Source organism: Acanthopagrus latus, chromosome 2, assembly GCF_904848185.1.
Source record: "Acanthopagrus latus isolate v.2019 chromosome 2, fAcaLat1.1, whole genome shotgun sequence".
Taxonomy (NCBI): Eukaryota; Metazoa; Chordata; class Actinopteri; order Spariformes; family Sparidae; genus Acanthopagrus; species Acanthopagrus latus.
This window is the reverse complement of record NC_051040.1, coordinates 14,583,913-14,607,591: the sequence shown is the minus strand read 5'-3', so window position 1 is coordinate 14,607,591 and position 23,679 is coordinate 14,583,913. Positions and strand designations below refer to the sequence as shown.

General features: G+C 43.1%; 2 protein-coding genes across 2 annotated transcripts in view; both read right to left on the bottom strand.

Moving 5' to 3' along the window:
* The window catches only part of si:dkey-103g5.4, a 34,078-nt gene extending 20,702 nt beyond the window's left edge, over window positions 1-13,376 (bottom strand). Inside the window, exons 1-20 of the mRNA XM_037086677.1 lie at window positions 13,044-13,376; window positions 12,351-12,481; window positions 12,103-12,260; window positions 11,647-11,874; window positions 11,207-11,545; window positions 10,979-11,127; window positions 10,581-10,830; window positions 9,400-9,570; window positions 8,548-8,705; window positions 8,245-8,385; window positions 7,744-7,885; window positions 7,393-7,544; window positions 7,054-7,179; window positions 6,641-6,830; window positions 5,281-5,355; window positions 4,775-4,903; window positions 2,879-2,938; window positions 2,667-2,783; window positions 1,069-1,220; window positions 746-832 (exon numbers count right to left, since the gene is read on the bottom strand). Coding sequence (XP_036942572.1) covers window positions 746-832; window positions 1,069-1,220; window positions 2,667-2,783; window positions 2,879-2,938; window positions 4,775-4,903; window positions 5,281-5,355; window positions 6,641-6,830; window positions 7,054-7,179; window positions 7,393-7,544; window positions 7,744-7,885; window positions 8,245-8,385; window positions 8,548-8,705; window positions 9,400-9,570; window positions 10,581-10,830; window positions 10,979-11,127; window positions 11,207-11,545; window positions 11,647-11,874; window positions 12,103-12,260; window positions 12,351-12,481; window positions 13,044-13,361 — 3,273 coding nt within the window. The 5' untranslated portion in view covers window positions 13,362-13,376. The remainder of the gene's footprint in view (window positions 1-745; window positions 833-1,068; window positions 1,221-2,666; window positions 2,784-2,878; window positions 2,939-4,774; window positions 4,904-5,280; window positions 5,356-6,640; window positions 6,831-7,053; window positions 7,180-7,392; window positions 7,545-7,743; window positions 7,886-8,244; window positions 8,386-8,547; window positions 8,706-9,399; window positions 9,571-10,580; window positions 10,831-10,978; window positions 11,128-11,206; window positions 11,546-11,646; window positions 11,875-12,102; window positions 12,261-12,350; window positions 12,482-13,043) is intronic.
* Window positions 13,377-14,184: 808 nt separating this feature from the next.
* On the bottom strand, window positions 14,185-20,146 carry LOC119008697. Its single transcript, XM_037079307.1, has 11 exons — window positions 19,914-20,146; window positions 19,596-19,819; window positions 18,433-18,594; window positions 17,272-17,451; window positions 16,817-16,937; window positions 16,630-16,722; window positions 16,350-16,551; window positions 16,086-16,248; window positions 15,478-15,666; window positions 15,306-15,405; window positions 14,185-14,348 (listed from the first exon to the last, which is right to left on the bottom strand). Exons 1-11 carry the CDS (start codon window positions 20,029-20,031, stop codon window positions 14,185-14,187), a joined length of 1,716 nt encoding a protein of 571 aa, XP_036935202.1. The 5' UTR covers window positions 20,032-20,146.
* Window positions 20,147-23,679: the final 3,533 nt, after the last annotated feature.

The following is a 23,679-nucleotide window of genomic DNA, read 5'->3' as shown; positions in this document are numbered from 1 at the left end:
TAAAATCACTTCACCTTTGGGCTCCAAACTTTTAATCACGTGAGGCTGGCCATTCCTGAGTGTCTGGTTTCATATATTACATTTTTTCAGTCTTTCCTGAAACCTTTAGCCACATTCTGAGTTGTAAACAGATGATTTCACAATCAGAACATCACAGAATACAGAGGCAAATAATGAATGAATAATATAAACGCATTCCGGGATTAGTGGTGTGATAAGTGGTTCCTGTCCCTCTTAGCAGACACGGTACGAGTACGGCACTTGGGTTTTAGTGTTTCAGGTCAGCAGGCACTACTTCCCAACTTTCTAGAGAGCTGTTTCAAACTTGGACAGATTCTTTGAGGAGCTGTGTTATCTGCAGAGAGCACGCTCGCAGCACAGTTCAAATACTCTTGATGAGTGAGAAACTAATCTTCAGACATGCTGCATTTTCACGTGTGGAATGCTTTGACGCTCGAGCCTCCAGATAGGCAGCTTAAACCTAATCTCTTGGGTTTTAGATCATCTTATCTCCAGAAGTCAGTATGATACAGTGAACACAACAGACACTGTTTTCTCATTGGTTACACTGGGAGAGCAACATGTCACCCTCAAACACACTGTGATCCAACTCTATTTGGGGGATTTACTTTATATGTATTCTCTATTGTATTGGTCCTGTTTTATGGTATGTGACTTTATTAATCAATGTATTTGTTTAAATAAAGTACAAATATCTATCTATCTTGTTGAGCTCAGAGCTTACCTGATAAAAGAAGGAATTTCTGAAGGCATTGTTGGTGTAGTTGTTGTTTGGAAGACTAGCTGCTATCTGAAGGGAAATGACAGGAGTCTGTTGGAGAAGAGAAAAACAATCCTATTTATTTTTCTAAAGCATCACTGAAAAAAAAAAATGGGTGGAAAAAGGAAGTTGAGGGTAATGTATCCAGGAATCAAAACAATGAAGGTCAGTTTAAAAGCCCTGAGTGCCAATAAAACAGGCTGAGTCACCTTTGGACTTTTATCAGGACTGAAATTACACATAAAAACGTGAATAAAAAAAGGTTAAGCAACAAGGAAAGTACCAACCAGTTTTAGATGATCTAACGTGTGCATCAGGAATAATCCGTGCTGGTAGACCAGGAACTCTCTGGCGTTAAGTACTGACAGGTCCAAAGGGACTAGCTCTCCCTCACACTCCCACTGGGCATCAAGGACATCCATGAAACTCTTGCCTCTGTCTGGACACAACAGAGAATATGACGGCTGCAAGGATCTACAGGTCCAGGTCATATTTTCTTAATGAAACACGTGTGATATGTAGGGCTGGGTGTCGAACTTCGATACTTGTGTGGCACCGACTGAACTGCCTTAATACTTCTTACTAACTAATACTACTTCAAAAAAGTATCAAAAAAAAGTCTTGCTATTTGATACCAAATTTCAATAATGAAGGAATTATTTTCATCAGCGTCAGCCAATAAGCACCCAGCATGCTTGTTGTGCCCAAGAGCCATTGAGTAGAGAGGGACAACAGAAATTCAAAATGCCGATCTTCACAAATGAGCACAGAGAGACAGACGTAGGACATTTGCCAGTTTGCAGTTAATACATGATTGATTGATTGTTTCATTGCACTGAGCTGCTAATATTTGCATCTAACTTCTAAGAACTACTGAGAGGCTCCATTTAGCCCATTGGAGGGCTGAAGATCTAACAGCGCTGGTGACTGGCTCTCTCGAGGCATGCAGGAAAAACACTAGGTTACACCCAAAGATGGGGCTCTCCTCGTGTATGCAATGTAATGTTTTGCTGAATCAGATTTCTTAAAAATTGGTATAAAAAATAAATAGTTCCAAAATCATCATTTAATTTTTTTACAACACCCATCCCTATTCATGTGTAACCACTGGGGCAAGTCACATACGTGCCTGCACTTGATGTAGGATGGTGCCTAAACACGTTTGTGAGTGAGGCATGAATGTTTGTACCAAATTTCAGAAAAAATCCATCCAAAAGTTGTGAAGATATGACACTTAAAACCTCTAGTGTCAAACTCATGTTGGAGTAAAAGTCAGAGGATCACCAAAGTCATCCTCGGTGGACAGAAACGATCCATCATTTGATACTTCAGTCTGGACAGCAGTAGTGGTGCAACAGGCCGACTTTAACATGCTTAGAGTAACAGCACTACAGTGGTAAATAGAAAACTCTTTATTCACGATTGCTACAGCAGGAGCTATTCATTTTACAGTTCCTCAGTAAAGACTGATCCCATGAAAGTCATGCAATCAAGCCTCACAGTCTCAGAAGCCAAACAACGTAAAATATGCCTAAACACTCGAGGCGCAGTAAATCTCTTCCATCTGTGACTCATCAAGGCTCTGCAGAGCGGGAAAATGGAGGCGACAGAGAAAATCTGCAGCTTGTGCTGAAATTGCGCCATACTTAAACAAAGATGTAATTTACCATTTTCCTGGAAGTGGTCACTCACGTAATGTGAAAGTTATTCATAATTCAGCCGTGATTTGAAAAAAAAGAAGAAATCTCACTTGGTTTGCTCTGAGGTGTGTGTCATGCTTAATTCTGATTATGAGTGTTAGGCAGTGTTGTGTGGGTTGGTACATACCTACGGGCCCATTACTCTGTTAAAATAAGAGAGGCAACTCCAACGGTATCTGACCTACCAGTGAGGTCTCCTCTGAGAAGCCTGGCCCCACAGGCCCAGCCCTTCAGCTGCAGCTGCACTCCCTTCAACAGCTGGAACAGAGGAGAGATCTCCAGCAGCTTGTTCCACTCATCTTCTGGAGAACAAAAGCACCAAGGATTGATAAAGCTGATGTAACAGGCCAGATGGTCACATGTCCTGAATATGGTTTGTTTTACACTGTGATGTTACCTGGGATTGTGGGGACAGAGACATGTGTAGGTTGGGTGGGCTCTTTCCTCGGCTGGCTCTCTGTTGGGATACCAGATTTTGTAATATATTATTTGTTTTCTCGCTCGTAAGAGTTAAATGAGGAAATCACTATCTGTCTGTTCTGTGCAAATCAGTGGGACGGTATAATGAGGGAGGAAGTCAGGCTAATGATCCGCGCTCAGGCCCACACAGTCACTAATTCATGGAGATAATTTCCATGGGAGATAATTAAGATGGACACCAGTAATGGAGGTAATAGGAGGACACTGGGATTGATAACTGAAGGATAATATACTTAGAAAGGAAATGGACTGCAGGTGGTACTGTGAGGCAGTCTAATGTGACTTGTGTAAAGTGGGACAAAACAAACTTAAAATAAAATTTGATCTTTACTTTTTGCTATGCCCCGTGTATATTGAGTTGAATATGTATGTGAGGGGAGCTCATATATAATCCATGTTTGTGTTGTTTTTGTTATTACTATTATTTGACTTTGTTTTCTTTGTTTTGTTTTGTTCTTATAAATACTTCCATGGTGAATTGCTTGGATATAAAAGACCTGAGAAATATTGTAAGCCCTGTGCAAACGAAACTATCGACCTGCCGATGTATGTTGGAATTATCATGTTGAAAGGAATGTTGAAATGTTTGTTGTGTAAAAAAGGCATTTGACAAAATTACAAGATTAACGAGAAGGGAGAAGTTGTGGTTTTTGTGCCTGTTACTGGGACTGTTTCTCAGGCAGCTGCAGTAATTTCCCAGGGAACCCCCTGAATCTGTGTCAACTTCATGGTTACACCGAAACTCAGAGATGTCACGGCTCCACGCCACAAAACACATGAAGACTCACGTCTCATACTAGATGTGACACGTTCTTCAGTGAGCTTCAGTGGATGTAAAGCTACAGATTTTCTGACTTTGGACAGAGCCAGGCTAGCTATTTCCAGTCTTTTTTTAACTAAGCGATGCTATGAGACGGGCATCTATCCTCTCACATTCTTCATCCTCACCTGCTTCCTCCTGTCCTTCAACAAAGCATCTGTTATGGGACCCAATTTCCACCACTTCGATCGATAAAGTTGTGAAAGGAAAAAGAGATAACTGAATACACAAATAAAAAATCTAAAAATTGATCCACAGTAGTTGCATTTGCACAACGCAAGCAGTCAAGTCAAGGAGCGTTGCATCGATGCAGACTCCCCTTTAAGGCCGGGTGGTTTGAGGTGGCACTTAATGTGGTGGCACTTTCACAGTCAAACTGAGAAAGTGGCTGGGGGGAACTTGCAGGCAATGTTCCGTTCTTGTGTGTGCTTTTTTTTAGCTTACACTTCACCACTATTCACTTCACTTCAGCTCCTCCCCCTCCTCCAAATGCCGCCTTCGCTATCCATTTGTCCTTTGTTCTGAAATGGCTCTTACACAAGAAGTTTAGTAATCAAAACGGTATTGTCGACGTGAATCGCCCTTTCGGTGGGGCAATGTCAGTTGCAAGCTTCTGACAGGAAGGAAAAGTTGTCCGTTGCCACTTTGAATAAATGTGCTGTTTGAAACAACTACATTACACTTTCAGTTATTTGCAATTCTAATCCACTATATTTATTTCTTTAAGGCGACAGGTTTGCATGATTGTTTGTTTTTTTTTAATTAAGGTTAACTAATTAGCATTTACAGTGTGTGTATGTTTGGATGCATGGATGTGAAAATATGTGTGTGTCCATTTCCAGAGTGTGTCTGTGACTGAACATAGTAGAGAACATGCAGTGGGTGCATATGGTATTGCTTGTTTATACACACTGAAGCAGAGCACAGCACAGGATGACACAGGGTGCAAAGGGTCTCACACTCAGTACAGCTACATATTGTGCTTCTTCTCACCCTGGGAGTGAATGCCAGAGGACGCTGCGTGTCTTTGGGAGTTGTGTGTAGGCGCTGAGCTGGCCTGCAGACCTGTTTCCTGGGAGTGAGCTAAATTGGCAGGCTCCCTCAAAGACTGGGTTGAGATTCCTTTAGAAACACAAACTGTCAGAGACCTTTTAAACACTGCATGCCAGAATTAAAGATAATTCATGTGGAAAAACTTGGCTACGAGCCTCTGTTTATGTAAACTTGGGTCTCTATACACAGCCCCGGACTGGACAGAAAATGAACAATTCGTAAAAGTTTCCATCGCGGCGCCTCTATCATACACAAGCTATGTCCTAGCGTAAGCACCGTTATTTTCACGCTTGTCAGAATTACAATAATAACCTGATTCTTTACTCTCAGGATACACTGAAGGGACAGAACAACAGCCCCGAGCTATTGACTACTTCCCACTGGAAACATCTGCATGGTGATTTTTGACCAGCTGCTTTATCTTGCTCTCTCTATCTCTTGCATACCTTTCACCGCAGGCACAGAGCTTGTCCAGACTATCGAGGCCATGTCCAACCCAGATGCATGCTTTGTTGACAAACCTGAAACAAGTCAAACATGAAACTTCGGGATAATCCTGGACATGTGGTCATTTGGTTTACAACAAGCTTGTTTTCTTGACTAAGATGAGACGACGACGACAAGCTAAAAGTGGATGATAGACAAAAGCGATAACTAATGTATGTTGTTTTTTTGTTCAAGAGATGAGAGGGGACTAAAATGTTAGCTGTGGCCTTTTAGGAAATCATAGAACACGTGATATTTCCCCATGATTGTGCATCTCCTCTGTTTGTCAAAACATAAACAATGAGGCCCTGTAACGGACGCAGATTCCCAGAATCCTACGTGATGCAGCAAGTTAACGAGAGCAACATGATGGCTTCTGCCAAAAGGGTTTGGTCGGAAAAAAAATAAAACTATGGGCACAATTCACAATTAGGCAGGAAGAAAAACAATTACATTGCAGTAAAGGGAGATACATGTCCTGTGGCTAAAAATAAAACAGGAAGTGTGACTGGCTTGCTGCTTCACGAGCAAAGGATTTGGGACATGTGAAAACCTCGAAACCCAACATCTAGACTGACAGAGAAACAACGTCTAGCTCAGTGTTCCAACATCCGCAATCAGAAACTGCTACACTGACCTCGAGACACAAGTTTTTCACACATAAATTTGTTATGACTTCTTGAGTTTGGCTTATATTCGGCATCTACATTACGTATGACAAATTGCTACAGACCACAGTGGTGCTGCTCTCAGAAACTGTAGGGGGCGCAAAACCACATCAAATGGCAATTTCTGCATAATGTTGCTTTCAATCAAATAAAAAATACATTTAAAAAGAACTCTTTAAAGCACTATGTGATCCATGCATGACTGATGAAATTCTCTTTTGATAAATCAGGGAGGCTTTTTCAAATATTGAAGATTTCTGTTTTTTTGAAGAAACACTTGGGCTTGCTTTTGGTCTTTTTCACTGGATTTGTTGGTAAGAAGAAAATTACAGAATAACACGAGCCTCACCCTTTTAACCAGAACAGCATGTATGGAAAAATGCAGATTGTGGATTCATATCCAGGAACTTGCAGGCTCACTTTGAGTGAATGTACTTGTGGGCTGACGGTATATCAAAACAAATCAAACCCACAGATCCAATAGCACACGAGAAGCCAAAATTCAGTGTAGCTACTAAAATGTGATATTTTTAAACAAGGACATGCTTCCTCAATAAGAATATGTACAATATCTATTATCTGTTTATCTGTAATATCTATTTGTCTGCCTCCCATCATGTATTCGTTGCCCTATCTTGTGCTGATTCAGTACCAGAAATGTGCTGATTGCAGGTGTTGGGGGAGAAGCTGACAGGCTGTTTATCTTCCAGGACCTGGTTCAGTCTCTCCAGCAGAGGCAAAGCAATCTGCTGGAGCAAACCCATGACCTTCACAGTCGGCCTGTGCACGCTGCACTGAACCAGACCGTATTCCTTGTACCAAAAGTTCCCACACAGCATGGCCTAGACAAACAAGAAGAGAGAGGCAGCTCAAAATAACACCGGCAGGGGCAGAGAGAAGCTCCTTGATAGCTCATTAAGCACTGTCTCCTTTGATTGCTCAGGTTTAAACAAACATACAGACATACAGTTAATGGTGAAATAGACGATCCCTTTCCCTGCATCATAAACTTTGGTTTATTTATGTTCAGTGTCATTTACGTTGTGTGTCTGCGTGTGTTTTGACCTGAGCCGTGTCGGCGCGGAGCTGAGAAAGTTGTCTAACAAAGTGCAGAGAGTTTAGAGTAGCCTCCAACTCCGTCTGTCGGCAGCAACACTGCTCCCACAACTCTCTCTGCCTCAGCTCTACGTCCTGGAGGATGAATAAACACAGGCCAGCGTGAGAAGAAAGTCTTATTTACATTTAGACGACAGTGTCCCAATGTGAGTGCATCGCCTACAGCATGCTGAGTCACATACATTTGGCACCGGCGGCCTGAGAGGGGAGTGAGCATCTGGCCTCACTGTGTCAGTCACGAATTAAGCTACAGGGACAAACAGCAGGCCACAGTGCCATTATTCTGACCATTGCTTGGAGCGGAGCAGTCCAGTCTCTTCCCTGTGATATCCATTTTTCTTGGTCTTGCTGCAGCTGCTCCACACACACGTCCACCTTATCAAGGCCCGACACGAGCTCTGCGTGCCAAACACACTGCTGATCCCACTCCTCCCCATCACCTAGACGCACAAAGACACGCTGCCAACCCAAATAAAACACTGAACACTGAAATTATGTAAATTGCTCTACAACTGGAGTGTGCGATGCGAGACGCTGGCACGTCTCTCTTTTCGGAAAGCGTTGAATACAACCACAGAGCAGGTCATGAGCACAATATCCGCCTTGCTCTTCGTGCTGCCAGCTTGCATGCCAATTTACCCAGTGTGAGGATGTGCAACACATGTGGAGGCAGGATCAGAGCCAAGTGGGAGTGCTGAGCCGCTCTTCGCTGGGCTTCGGCCTGAGCTGCATCCTGTAGCTCCACGGCTGCTTCCCTCAGCTGCCTCCCTGACCAGTGGACCTGCAGCAGAGTGCACACTTGGAACTTCAAAAGTGAGAGGCACATATTTGCATACCGGCACAAACAAAACACTAAATCTAAGAAACAAAGGCCCGTTTGCACAGAGACAAAGTTTGCCCTCACTCTAAGTTGTGCACAGACAAACCTGAGCACCAACTTTTTTACTGGCAGTTCAGACCAGGACATGGAGTGCTTCGCTAAACTGAATTTGAAATGCTGTTTGCCCCAGAAGTCCTACCTCCCCTTACTAATTTCTTCAAGATCAAAAGGGCTCCAACCCTTTGAGTTTCTCCTCCTGTACTCTGAGTCCAGGCAGTTTAAGATATTTACAACCACAACAGCTAACTCCCCCTGCTGACCTGAGGAGAGTTTGCCTCTGCGACTCTGAAGAGGCAGTGGAATAATGCAGAGTCCAGATCAGACAGAATATCTTCCTCCCGTTGCCTCTGCTGCTGCCAGTGAGTATTTCGCACGCACACCTCTCTCTGCAGTGCCTCCACCTGGCAGCAACAACAGAAAGTTCATCAGGTAGACTCAGTTCCATCGCACAGAATTCAGTGTTTTTGCTCAATTAAAGGTTGGATGATAAACGTATAAAGATCAGAACTACTTTAAAATTACCTAAAAATATAGATCAGTCAATCTTTTAATGACTTTCCCACCTGCACACTGTCAGTCTGATCCGCCACTGTTAGCCAGTAGGAAGCTGTGACAGGTACCACGTTGTTTCTGGACACATCCAGCCTGGCTCCGACCACTGGAGCCAACACTCCTGTCACTGGGTCAACAGTCTGAGATCCATAACGAATGGCCACTAGCCCTGTGAAGTGAGACAGCATAGACACAGAAGAGGGCTGCTTAACTGCGTCTCCCTCAGGTTCGTACTGAACTTGTAAGATCTGCTTTTAGTTTCTCTGCCCCGACTACCTGGGATATACATATCTTAGCTATTTTTTTTTTAATCCGTCATTATTTTGTATCTTTATGTCATTTTAAATTGTTACTTGACATCATTGTAAATAAGGACCAGCTCTCTCTTTAAAATAAAGATAATAGTTAATTTAAAGGAGACATATTATGCTAATTTTCAGGTTCATAATCTTATTTTGGGTTAATAATAGAAGAGTTTACATGATTCGATCCTCAAAAAACGCATACAACAATTTTTGTCATTATGTGTGGTGTCGAAGCACTGTATCCCCCCCTCTGTCCGATTGGTCAGCTCACACATACCCAAGCCAGTGCCACTAACAATGACAAAGCTGTGCTGAATTAAAATTGTACACCCCAAACTAGCCGCTGGGTATGAATTATGCAAATGTGTGTCCTAGTACAATGTCACAAAGTCATGGAATTAAAGGTGGGACGACTGGCAAAGTGTTTAAAGAGCAGTGTTTTCTGTGGGAGAGAGGAGATTCTGTTGGTGCAGACTTCAACCCCTTTTAAATTTCAAGATCTTTTGCATGCACAAGAACATATAACACAGTGAAGGAAAGGAAATAAACAAAGAGTACCTTTTCCTTCAGGGTCCTCCATGGTCCCTGCCAATGGAATTATAATCCCAGAGACGAGGTCAGTCTGACACCCCAGCACAGGCACACTTAAACCAGATCCCATAGGGTCCGGGTACTCCATCCCCAGCAGAGCAGGAAGACACATATCTGAACCTGGGAGAGGCATCTCTCCTGGGTTGAATAGTACAGGGGGAGTCAGAGGGTGCTCAAATATTTACAGTAGTATACCTGCGAGTTTTTATGTCCGTCACATTTCTAGAGAAAGTTAAAGAGTGCACAATTAGGTCGACTACTTTTCTGCTAGTCAGTTCTTGCATAAGCTTTGCATGCTTCCTGGTGTTCCTTCTGGCAACGATCAGAACAGCCTCTAAAGAAGAGCAAAAACAAAAATAACTACAGACACAGCAAATTACGTGAAACAGGACTGTGGCTGCACAGCACATGTGGCAAAGCATATTAAACACTAAAAGAAGCCAAAGTAAGAGGCATATTGTGAATGTGAGCAAAATGCAGATAACATGACTCAAGCAGAGGTGTGATTTAATGTGATGATTGATCAGTCAGGAGCTCAGACAGCTAAAAAACAGATATATAACAGGAGCCTAACATGCAATTACAGATTTCAACGAGGTAAAGCAGACCTCTCAAGCAGCATTGTGGGTAATCTGTTGTCCTGTGCATTGGCAGTGTGATGACTCAATCTGTGGCCTATGATAAAGGAGTTAATGTCTTTATCTTTGTGAGCTAATAGAGTCCATGTTGGAAATACAGATGGTATAATAGTCCTGTGTTTCCCGTATCCTCTAATATTGTTATAGGTTGCATATAACTTACTGCACTGTGGTGCATGTGCAGTTCTAATCTGGTTACGTGGGAGAAGAAGCAGGTCACATGGTTGGTTTCAGTGGAGGGTGGTTGCTTGTGTCAAATAAAGGTCAGGTGGAAAGTCTTTGGGGTAGGAAAAATTCATGAGAGCTTTACAAAACTTACTTTGAATTTCAGAGATTGTTTTGGTAATTTCATGCCTTAAACTCTTCTCAGAGGTTAAAGGCATTTAAGGACATCCAAAATAAAGAATGCTCAGAGTGCAGAAGGAAGAGATGTTTAAAAAGTGAGCTTGTGCTATATTGCCCACAAGAGACCACGGTCACAGATATGTCCACCTGCTGGCATTTCCTCACCTAGAGTCCCCCCATCCTGCTGGAGAGCGACGGCCCACTCCAGAAGGGTCTCAAGCCGGGTCTGCAGCTGCAGCTGGCAGTGCAGGCTCCGTCCCCAGGCCTGCTGGAGCTCCTTGGCTGCAGAGAGGAGATGGTCTTGTCGACCACTCCCTCTCTCGCTGCCCTGGTGGCGCTGCAACGTTTGGTCCGACCCCCACTCCTCAGTCAGTGGCTTCAGGAGCTCCAGTACTCTGAACATCACTACAAGAACCTATTTGAGAAATGGTCATTTTTTTTGGTTATAGAGGTAAAAAAAAAAAAACTCTCAATATTTAAAATGAAATTGTGTATTATACCCCCAGAACACCTCCTAAAAACACTGACAACATTACATTAGCTTCGGATATTTCTGACGGCACCTTGCAGTCTAGGAGAGCCTGGTATCCTCCTGCATGAGGCAGCAGTTGCCCGGCCCGTAGGTTTGCCCCTCCCATTCTCACCATTCGCCCACTCAGAGGCTCAATGATGGACTCGGCCAGCAGAACTCCACCTACCGGCAGCACGGCTCCTGTACAAATATACAATAAGTCACCTCACTGAAGAAACGTTGACACATGTTGTGCCGAGGACTCAACAGCAGCACCGACCTGTCACTGGATCTAGACCGACCCCGACAGTGAGCACAACATTTCCCGTCCTGGAATCTAGCATTGGATAGCCAATCTGTATGGGCTGTGGTAGGCGGGTGAGGGGACAAACATGCACCCCTCCCAGTGGGTAGACTAGTCCGGTTTGAGGGTGGATGGTTACACCCAGAATAGGCACTGGGACCCCAGTGTCTGGGTCCGCCATGGGGACACCCAGCTGCAGTCTCTGGCCTGGTTTGAGGCCTCTGAGCCGACTGCTAGGCAGAGGCTGGTCTGAGTGGCGGGACGTTGGGTAAGGAATGAAAGGAAGGAGGGGACTGTCCCACTTCCTGTTGTCTACTGAGAATAAGAACAGCACAAGTAAGACTGTTAAAAACACCCTCAGGAAATCATAAGTCAACCATCTGTGTGATCTTTAATGCCTGCACCCCTCACGTTACCTGTACATAAGTCAGCTGCGATCACTAAAGTAGAGCTCACAGGGTCATAACCCACATTGCCAGCTATAGGCAGAGCTCTGCCAGTCTGTGGGTGGAGGAAGAAATCTGGTGGCACTGCCATCGTGTGGCCGCTGCTCAGCAGCATATGGCTGTGAGCACACGGCCTTATGAGACCTGTGACTGAATCACAACGAACTGCCTGGCAGACACGCAGGGACCCATCAGGACCTGGAGGGAGGCAGAAGGAGAGCAATCATCAAACTGTGAATGAATGTGATGCTGATCTGTTTTGATTTAGATAACAGTAACACCCTGGGTGGACAGCGTTTTGTGCTAATTTGTCCTCATGTTGTTGCAGTGCACATTTTTAGCAACAGATGGGGTTGTTCCTCTGAGTTTCAAGGACAGCGTTTTCAGCTGTATATGGGTAATGTAACTCAGGGGTGTGAGACTCACCAAAGATGTGGTCCTTGGTCAGCACAGTTCCAGTTTCAGGGCAGAGCAGCTTGGCCCCTGTACCCTCCCCCAACAACCCCCAGGCTCCCTGACGCTGGCACTCTGCTGACACCAGCTCTCCCATCTCATCCACCAGGGACGTCAGCCTCTGGATCAAACTGAAGATGGTAAACTACATCATGAAGAGGTCATGGATGTTACTACTACTACATGCTTGCTGTTTGTGATAGAATAAATGAGAGCCTTACCTTTGCTGGTGTAGTTCACAGGATGGCTGGTTGCTGTTATAAACTTTGGACAATACTCTGGTGCACTCTCTGAGCTGAGCTGTCAACACGCTGTGGACCCCCTGCTGGGCCCGCTGCTCTCGCCTCAGTACCTGAAGAAAAACAGCAAAACAGTGGCACATAATGCAACATATGAAACACCAAGCCGCAGCCCATAACACCATCATTTGTTTGGAGTATGATTTAAACAGTTGGCCAAATCTAATTTTGTACATAATGCAGTTTATGTAAAAGTACAAAGTAACAAAATATACTCACTAGGTACTGTTATTATTATTACTATTCTAGAACAGCCCATTTCAGAATCATTTATATTATAGTGCTTGATTGTACTTGGTGATGCATTACTGTAATGTGTGCATTTCTTTAATGTTGCCGCTGATCTAATTTGAATTACTGCATATGCTGCTGGGTAACTTAACATGTAATAATATACAAAAACAGGTTAAGTACAAGAGCCTCAAAATTGTAATTAGATACACTACTTGAGTGAATATTCTTAGTTACAATCCTCCACTGTAACTACATCTTTTCATTCAGTAACTTTTCCCTGTCTTTTAGATTCATCAGATTTCAGAAGCAAACTGCATGTAAGATTTTCCTCATTCTTGTAATGTGATAATGAAAAAACACCATTAGGAATTTAATATCAACCTCCAGCTGACTGCCCAGCAGAGTCCTCAGCTGTGATGCCAAAGTCTTTCGCCGCACCACCTCCCTCTCCACCTCCCTCCTCATCCTCTCATAACTCTCCCCCATCCTCTCCTCAGTGATCAAGCGTGGGTGGAGTAGCTGCAGTTTCCCAAGCACTCCCTGGTACAGCTCCTTCACCTGGATACACACAGACACATACTGTGTACATTTACCTGCCATACAAACATCTTCACAAGATTGCAAACCTGACCCCGTTGCAAAAAGCTGTGAGTGTGCGGCTGACACCGATGAGACGTGCAGACTTGTGGGATGACACATGGGTACAAGATGTGCTGTCTCCTCTTTCGCCTTTATCACAACAGCTGTCCTCGGGGCTGTAACAACAACCTGTGTGTCCTACACCGCAGCCAGCCATTCAGTGGTACAAACAGGAAACACATGGTAGAGAGAGAGGTGTGTGACATTCACAGAGGCACTCCAGCACGACACCCAATCTGTCTCAATAGAGCTGTGCAGACTGCATGAGTGAAGAAGGGACAGTAGCAGGTGAAACAGAGAAAAAAGTAAGAAATGACAGACTGTATTGAACCAATGCTTGTGAGAAATGGAATGTTTTATTTAAGAGCACAAATTGTTTCTCCCCTCTGTTTGAACAAGCTAAAGTGCTGCCACCTGATGAAATACAGTATCTATCTTCAACAAATAACATCCAGGACCTAGTTTGAAACTGAGATGACACAAATAGAATAGAGAGGCACTAGCTTTTTGCTGAGGTCGCTGCTCTGTGGCCAACCCTGTAGCCCTAACTTGACAAACTGTCAATTACAACCATCGATTGTTGCCTGCATCCTAATCATTGCACAGCTTTATTCAGGACAATATTCTGCAGTGCATGGAAGAACAAAAATATGGATTAAGCAATTGTATGACCCACTTATCGTCAAGCTCAAAGACTCATATCTTCTACTTCCTACATGCATAAGAAATAAGTAAACTAATAATGCAACTATAAAACTCTGAGTGTGTGTGTGTGTGTGTGTGTGTGTGTGTGTGTGTGTGTGTGTGTGTGTGTGTGTGTGTGTGTGTGTGTGTGTGTGTGTGTGTGTGTGATGGTAAAAAAAGGAGGTGTACGTCAAGCCTTTTACACACTCTTTATACAGACCTCTGTGGTGAGTTGTCCCAGCCGTGTGGTTACAGACAGACTCTGCTTGAGCAGCAGGCTGTAGAAGGTATTGCTGCTGAATGCCTCCAGATCCACCTGGTGTTCATAATCCCAGAACTCCTCCAAGGTGTCTGCACAGACCACTATCAAGAAACAAGTGAAACACAAAGACAGACAGGGAGAGAGAGAGACTGCAGAATATTTTTAAAAAAAAACAAAAAAAACACACACATTAAAAATCTATTACCTGTCTCTCAGAGAGAGCTTTTATTTGCACACAATGTACTGCCTGAGGAAAATCAGTGAGATTGAAATGCATCGCCTGCATGTTTGCATGTTCTTGTATGCCCACTCTAATGTTTATATGCATTTCGTGAATGTATGCACATTAGAAGCTTTTCAGTTTCAATTTTTACAGTACAAGTAGAGCCATTTTGAAGGGCTTTGTCATGAGAGAAAAAGCTGTAATCTTACTGAAAAGTTTATTGTACAGTATGTTTTTTCTTTTTTACACTGTTGTCAAATGATGACAGACGGTAACTCTACAGTATGTATTGAGGTTGAATAGCTATGTACTGACAATCACAATCATGTAATGCATATCAGGATAATGTCATCGGTGGTAATCTCTCAAGTCTGGTGACATTTGGATTGTTGTCATTTTTATGTAAGTCCCTGCACGTGATAGCAGGTGTATGACAAGAACCTTTTCAACAGTAATTGGTTGGGTGGGAGCAACGCCCAGGGGTCACTGTTAGTGTTATATAACATGTCACGAGGGTCTTCAAAGACAAGTCTGACAAAGGGTCTGTGTGTGTGTGTGTGTGTGTGCACGCGCGTGTACGTGTTGTTGCACACTGCAGGTGCATCTGTTGGTGCGCTGTGGATTATGTTTGAATGCTAGTTATGTAACATATTGGTTTCAGGCCCTCAAACGAATGAGTTTAGTAGTCATGTGCATGTGTGTCCGTGCATGTGTGCGAGTGTGTGTGTGTGTGTGTGTGTGTGTGTGTGTGTGCGCACACCTGGTTGAATGGAATCTTGTGTCATTCTAGCTTGTTGGTTTCGGTGAATCCTCTTCAGTGAGATCACCCGTGAACCTTTAGATGAGTAGTCGTCCATGTGGTAGGCAAGCTGCAGCAGACGGTAACGTGCTCTGATTGGCTCCTTCTCGGGCCATCCATATTCACGGAACAGAATCTACACGCAGAGGACAGTTAGTCATTTTTAGATTGATTTTTGTGTGTAATTTTAACATGCATGTACACTAACCAGTAGTATGACACATAAGCAGAGGATGACCACAGCTCCAAACAGCAGTCCCCCGGTCACCAGCCAATCCGGCCTCAGTAACAGGTTGCGTCTCCGACTGATTCCCACCCTGGTCAACTGACGAGGTATGGTGGGGTAGAAGGCAGCGGGCTCATAACACTGGCCACCCGCAGGCATCACCCGCACATACTGAGCAAGAACAATATGATGGGTCACTTTGAGCGATACATTGATGTACCGTATATACATCACAGCCAGTTAGAGGGCAGAAAATAAGAAAGATTTGAAGTTATTTGACAGTACAAATGTTTGTGATTAACCTCCCTCAGGTTTTGTTTTAAATGTGTCATGTCATTCTTCTATCGATCAGTGGACTTCAGCAAAAGTACAAAAAAGCTCATTACAGCAATATTCAAGCAATATTTTGATTATTTTGAAAGTCCACTTGTAATTTGCGCCACCAGCAAATGCACAACAACATCCTTGCACACCATAAATAAAGCGGTCACTTGACACAAATATCTGTTTTCTGTACTGTCATCCCAGTTTATCTCAAAATACCTTCGACAGGGTATCTTTCATGCTGATATTATTTAAAAAGTAGTTACCAAATGTTTGTGCTGATTGCTGCTCAGAGAGAAAACGTACACTCCGGGCTGGCTAAAGACCACCGAAAAGAAGCTGGGAGGAGTCCAAGACAGAGTTAGCTCCTCTTTTAGCTGCCTGAATGCACCCCAGTCAAAGTCCCTGTTTGTGTTGTACAAGTTGTCACTGAAAGACACAAAGTGTGGATTAGGGCAAGTGAAACGCGAGTCAAAACACAGATTCATAGCAGTAAAAATGTATCAAACTTGTGCTTCTATCTGACTTACAGATCGTACTGAGGATAGTGACGTGTGTTGACAGTGAACAGTATAACTTCACCCAAGTGGAGACACACTGTGGGGTTCACAACTCCAGTTACAGTTGCTGTGTCTCCCTTGTCTCCCCTCCTGCTGCTGGAGATCATCGCTCCACTTCCCTCACTCATGTTTTCTACTTCGTTGAGCTCCCACAGGGGGTCAGAATCGCTCTCTGCAAAAACACGCGACCTTCATCACTGTATCGTGCTTTCATTAATATTAATCTTTTAATGAGAATCCAAAAACATACTGTTTTGTTGTGTCAAACCAGCTGAGCTCTGTTTGGTGACAGGGAACATTCGCCGAAGCTCCTCTGGGAGTCCGCCGAGGAGGCCGAGGAAGCCTGCCTCTGCGATCGACACAGGAGAGATGAAGAAGTGAGAGACAAAAAAGGAGGGCAAACACACAGAAAATCACTTAGTGGGTTCTGTCTCCACCTGTTGTCTGAACAACGTAGACAGGATGTGAGGAGTCGAGGTGGCTGTCGCACTGAAGAGTCCCCCGGGAGTCCCACTGTATGAACACCGTCTCCAGCGTGCTGCCTGAGATGCCAGACACCTACACGGTGCACACACATGCACACACACACACACACACAAAGACTGTGTTTTGCCTTTTATAGGTCACTGCAACACAAGAGACGTTTGTAATGGGCTTTCAACCTCTGGTGCACTAAAGGCGACACTGTGCAAAGGTTTTGTAGGCATTGTCTGCCTCAGACTATGCATTATGTTTACTCTGAGACAGTTGCATTGGAAGTATTGTGTGTATGGATATAGATATCATATGGAGGGAGAATACTTCTTATACACTGCGGGTTTTGCAATGCCAAAGAGAAAGCTTTCTTTCGGTATGTCTTGCTTTTGTTCACCAATATCTGCCTTTTGTTCACCTGACTGTCAGAGCTCCACACCAGCTCCATTTCTCCATCCGACTGACACTGGAGCCTCAGCTCAGTAGCCGGCCTTGTCCTGCATAGGCCCCCACACGCAGCTCTTCCGGGAGGCTCTCTGCAAACGCAGAGACCCAGCTCTCCATCATAACCGCGGTAGTCTTCTGCAGATTGACACACCTGCAGGAGAGCAAAGTAAAGCTACGATCAGCTCACGTCATCTCTAATCCTTTTTAAAAACCAAGCTAACATTAGTCATTTTTCCACCGTCAGTGTTTATTTTTCTCATTTAGAAATAATCCAGCATTCTCAGCTCGGTTTCGACTGTGTAACTCGGTGAAAGGTCATCTGCACCAAGGACTGCTATAGAGGACAGTGACAAAAATAAACACTGCATGGGGAGGACAGTCAGAGGAAACTGTTCTGTGGTTAAATATTAAATGAGACTAATACAAGTCTGCACTAGATAAAGTATAATCAGGTTCATGGAGGAAAGGTCAAAGACACTTAGGTTGTACTCATTAGCCCTGTTTGTGATAGTGTAGTAGTGGAGTCTGTTTTTCAGTGTGTTCTGTAAACGGATCAAAGTTTGCAACTTATCTGTGGACTAAATCAAAATTTACAGAAGCAAACTCATCCCAACATACACACGCGTGTAACAAGAACCTGTTCTTGAAATAACAATTGTTCATCTACTATTCATCTTGAAACATTTCATTTAATAGCCTGATGCGATAACTTACTTACATGGCATAAGACATGACAAGTTATACTGAAGATGGAAACTTTTCCTGTCATTACGATAAACTATTTATCTCATTCAAACCTGAAATGTTTCATGGTATAACAGGATATTTTTGCATTATGCTGTGAACATGTCTTGTTAAACCAATATAAGTTATGTGTTTAAAAAGTGAAAAATAAATAGCATATTGTCAAAAGGGAACTTTTTTTTCACAACAATAAAAGTTGTGTCATTACGATATAAATATTGCACAAGTTTTAAGCAAACATTATTTGCCTGGCAGCGTATTTCTTCCTTGACTGTCATTCAGACAGACCTTGGAATGAGGTTCCTGTGTTTTGTGAATGATATGCCACTTACCTTTGCTCTACTTTAGTATGTGCATCTGTTTGTGATATGATTGCATAAGGTCTAACCTGCTGCTGACAGTGAAGTAACCACTGATATCCGTCCAGACAGTCTCCATGCTGTGTACGTGTCTTTCCGTCTCTGCAGACATCGTACAGTTTGTGTTCACACACATCTCCGTTCTTGGAAGGCTGGTAGCCGATGGTACAGTGGCATCGCCCATCGCTGGACTGAGACAAGAGGCAGCAGGGTTCAAACACTGTGTTGTATAATCCTGGTCACATCTATCTATCTATCTATCTATCTATCTATCTATCTATCTATCTATCTATCTATCTGTCTGTCTGTCTGTCTGTCTGTCTGTCTGTCTGTCTGTCTGTCTATCTATCCTCCTTTCCTTTGATACCCTCATGTTTGCCCTTCCTTCCTTCCTTTCTTCCCTTATTCCTTCAGCCCCTTCCTCCAGACCTTCATTGACACCTTGATCTTAATTCCTTCCTTTCCTTCTTCCATTGTTTTCCACATGTTTTTCCTTCCTTTCTCCCTCAATTGATTCCTTCATCTGTTATCTTTTTATTGCCTCGTTCATTACATCATGGATTCCTTCATCTGGGTTTCCTTCCTTCCTCCCTTCCTTCCTCCCTTCCTTCCTTAACTTCTCCTTTATCACCTTTTTTACAGTCCTTTCTTCCTTTTTTCATAGATTCCATCATCTATATATCTATATCATCTATATCATCTTTCTCTTTCCAACATCTGTTTTTCTTATTTCTTTTCTCCATTGATTCCCTCATGTTTGTCTTTCCTTCACCCTTTTCCTTCCTTTCTTCCTATCCTTCCTTTAAGTCATTCATACAAGATGAAACAGTCAAAGAAAAAAATCTCATTCTCTTTATTATGAGCTGATGAGTGGAGGGCTCAACACCTGCGCAAGCTGCATCAGACTAGGAAACAAGACCCTTCTGCAAGGGAACTTGATCTAGAGCTCTTTCAGCTGGAAGCTACAGATTGTTCCTTCTAAAGTTTCAGAGGGACAGTGAGGAAGCTACTCTCTTGTTAGCGTGTGTACTGTATCAGGACACAAGTATAACAGAAAAAAAATCATGGGCTTGAGAAATAAGAGTGAGTAGGAACAGTAACACAATCACATAGAGACACCGGAGGAAACACACACGCTGTAGCGATGAATGGGTTGATCCTGCTACTGCATGGTGTGAAAACACAGTGTCACCTGGAAGCTCTGTCCCTCTCCCGGGCAGACGCAGGAGTCCTGCCCAGACAGAGGCTGCTGAGCCGCAGGGCCACAGGGCAGGTAGGCAGACAGGCCTGGTCTGGGGCAGTAGTGGTGAGGAGGACACTTCAGACAGCTGTCTATGGACACAGCACCAGCAGTTGGTCCGTAGGTTCCCTTAGGACAGGGGACTGGAGTGAAGCTCCCTAAAGGACAGTAGAAACCTAAGGAAATAAATATTGTATCAGGAGAGGAGGTGGTTTAACATATGCAGGAACATCTTATACAGTCAGGATAGCTGGCATTTAGCTCTCCTACCTGGCTGGCAGGGCTTCCTTTCCTGGAACTGTTGGCTGTTTCCATGAACAAGGGTAAGGAGCAAGGCGCTCAGACCCCACACACACTTGAAACTCTTGTATTTGCATATCCTTAGCATGGTTCATATGTCCAGCTGCTGAAGTAAAGGCCTGGTGCAGTAACCCAGCAGATATCCAGACTCAGGAGGAAATGTTCTCATCCAGGATCCGTAATTATTCTCTTGGTTTCCTGCCTTGCTTTTCATCACGATCAACAAAGTAAAGATATTCTGTCGCAACATCACTCCCCCGATAAACCTCTCCCACACACATGACCTTATCTGCCTGTAGGTAGACAGAGCTGCAAGCTAAGTAGTGAGCTGGTTAGTCTGCATAACTTTCAATGGCCCACTGAAAGATTTATGAGGCCCAGGAGGTAAGGTGACAGTGAGAGTGCAGGATGGTAAGCAGAAGTGAAAACAGAGAGTACCGCTGCATGGTGCTGCCGGATCAGATTACTGCATTTGTTCTTTTCAATCCATCCGTGAAACTGATTAATGATTTGGCTCCTGATGTGCATCAACACAGCTTTGCTTTGGTGGAGTCTGCTTAGCACCATGTCTGTCAGAGCAGCTGCTGAGTTCCCATCTCAGACTCAGATCTCTGCTCAAACAGCTCTTGGCTTTATGCAAGCTCGCTGCAACTTTGTGAGTACAATTAACGTTGTTCATGTGTGTTTACTTGTTGATACAGGCTTGAAATCATTTTGAAGGCATAATATGGCTGTGGTCAATGTCTATTCGGCTCATACAGTAATTGGCATAAGTGGTGATTTGCATCAATAAACATTTTATCTGCAAGCTAATGGCATATAATTATAGTTTAGCCAACAAAAATATCCATCTCGTGCATTTATTAATGTATGCCATCTATATCTGATGCAAGCATGTGGTTTATTTGGTTAAAATTAAAGAACTAAATAAATGATAAATACATGTTTAGAGAGTAAGAGAGGATTAAAGTTTCCATGGAAACCTTGAACCATTATAAAGGTCATCTGAAGATAATCTCTGCACACCTCCAAGGTAATAACCGAGGTTAAACTGTTGCCCTTTGCTCTATATTGAAATGAACCAGGACACCCATTCCTTAGCTGTCTCGTCATTTCACACAGTCTGACCCTGACGTTACACCAGTGACACAAGATCATAGATAGAGAAAATTGGTATAATCTGGTACTACTTCCATTGAGTGGAAGGGTTAGGGTTATTTTCTGATATTTTCTGGTATTTGTAGAACAACATTTTCAAGGCTTCATTGAAAACAAGAGCGAAAGTCCGAATACGAAATCCAAAATTATTAAACCCAAAAGGCAAGCAAAAAAAGCAGGCTCTCAAAACTCTGGCAACAAAACAGAAATCAACTGGTGTAAAACTAAACAAAGCAGAGGCAACACAGGTTAACACTGAGTAGAGCACAGGACCGCAGGAAAGGTGAGACAGGAAAAACTGAATATACGCATTCATTGATGCTGATATCTCAGGGAGCAAAAAAGGGCTTATAAGTGAGTGAAGCCATGGCATCACATCACTGAGTAAGTACACTGCAGGCAATGTGAAACAACAACGGGACAAATGAGCTGTGAATTGAATTAACTGCCTGGGAAACACAGCCTACCAACTTCCGGACTTGGAGAAACTTCTGTTGGAAAAACTTGATTAGCCTTTTTTTTTTTTTTTTTTTTTTTCCACTCCCATACAGATGTCTGGACAAATTGGCAATTAGCAATGTTGCTGGAGGGAATGTGGAGAGATCAGGTTTGAGCTTGCTCATTTGCAACTGCAACAGGCAAATCTCAAAACTCTGGGTTTTAGGATCAGTAGGAACAGCCCACAGAAATAGCTGGGCCTCTGAAAAGGTCCACTGAACGGGCCAAAATGCTTTATTCCTCTCTCTCTCTCTCTCTCTCTCTCTCTCTCTCTCTCTCTCTCTCTCTCTCTCTCTCTCTGTCTCTCTCTCTGTAAGTATCACCATCATTCGTTTTCTCACAGGTGATAGTGGCACATTCACTGATTCTACCTTATGCCATGGGCCCCCTTCCCCACCCTTAATGTTCGGCCCTGTCAGTAACCTGCCAGATTCACATCATCTATCTTGGACGTATCCTTGACATGCTCAGTAAAGATGGCACCTCAAGGATCGTTGCAAAATAACTGGCTCCTGAAATCTGCTCTACTTCTGGCCTCTTTGTCAACACTGTGAAACAGCTTCTAGAACAGATGACCCACTCGATAAGAATTGTTAGCAAAAACTGTGTGAAAAAGCTGCTTTAATTTAACTAATGAGGCAGAATGCTCATGATTATTGTATTTACCAGGTACAGTGAGGCAAATCAGTCTTCATTTACTGTTCACCCCACGACCTTTCCTTTTATTTATGTGTCTTTTTGCAGTAATATGTAAAAAATATTCATGAATAAAATGTTTTGAAAATTTTCAAAAATATTCTCACACTCAAATTAGTGCCTGCGTGCACGTGCATTCATGCTTACATACAGCACGTGTAGAACTGGGCCTTCTGGTCGCACACGTGTTAACAGTGTACAATAAAGTGTAGGTGAAGACATTTTAGTCAGAAGAGGAAGATCTTTACTGACTGATAAACAGAATAAAGGACAACACAGTTTCATACTGTTTTACTTTGTTTATATTTGGCAGACCCTGCCACCTTTCTAGCTTAACAGTCTTCTAGGGACCTTATATTCCTCTTATAACAGCTTTGTTCATAAAATACTTTTAAATTCCTGTTGTAAAATTTAAAATTCTGAGTTTGAATTTCTTCTCCAAAACTACTTACTGCCCTTTTAATGTTGCTAACTGGCTGTTTTTTATGTACAGTAGCCAAAGTCTTAATCACTCCACTCTGTTATTGTATTTAAATAAATGTTGGACTTTGGATAATTGGAATAACCTACATATTTCATCATGGTCGCCGTGGACTATGATCCTCCAGTGACGCCTTGCTGCTTATCTAACTGAGCAGCAATAAACTTTCACCCACATTTACATGTCACTCGTGAAGAAAACCCTCCACATCACATTCATGAATACGCTGCAGGTTAATGAGATCATTGAGAACATGAGGCCATTTATTCAACAATGCAGACAAACAGATAACACGCAATGAATGAGCAAAAAGACTCGGCAATGCACTTCGCATTGACTCTCGCACTGAGTTCTGTCTTGTTTTTTTTTTTAAATCAGACGTGTTTACTCGGGCTGTTTTTGTCCTGACTGAAAGCACAAACACTGACGCTTTAAACTGATTGTCAAGCATCCAAAACAATCGCTGATAATCGAGGTTCTGTGATCTGCTGACTTTCTGGGTCGCTCTGATAAACTTCAAACTTCAACCATGTTCACTTTTTTTTATTCAGATTAAGAGTCCAAAAGCTTTGCAGATTTGCCGCAGTCTCTCTATATCATTATTTTAACAGCGTTTTTATCTTGTTTCAGTATCTTTATTCTCATTCTATCAGAAAAAAAAAAAAACTTGCAATACTTTGTTCCTTTGAAACACTTTCTGGTGGAGTCTTGTGCTCACTTGCATGACATAATGCCCTTAAAGCCGTGCCGCAAGAATGCTGATAAGTTTTATGACGGTTCACCTCTGTTTGTGTGTGTGTGTGTGTGTGTGTGTGTGTGTGTGTGTGTGTGTGTGTGTGTGTGTGCGTGTGTGTGTGTGTGTGTGTATTTGTGTGTAGCTCTGTGTGTGTATGCATATTGTGT

Bases quoted from the DNA above. Each gene is read 5' to 3' on its own strand.
- LOC119008697 (XM_037079307.1), bottom strand. From the start codon at position 20,031: ATGCTAAGGATATGCAAATACAAGAGTTTCAAGTGTGTGTGGGGTCTG. The intron at 18,595-19,595 runs GTGACACTGTGT...CTCTTGTCTCAG, and splicing joins GAGAGGGACAGAGCTTCCAG to TCCAGCGATGGGCGATGCCA. The intron at 16,552-16,629 runs GTATGTTTTTGG...GTGTTTTTGCAG, and splicing joins TGGTTTGACACAACAAAACA to AGAGCGATTCTGACCCCCTG.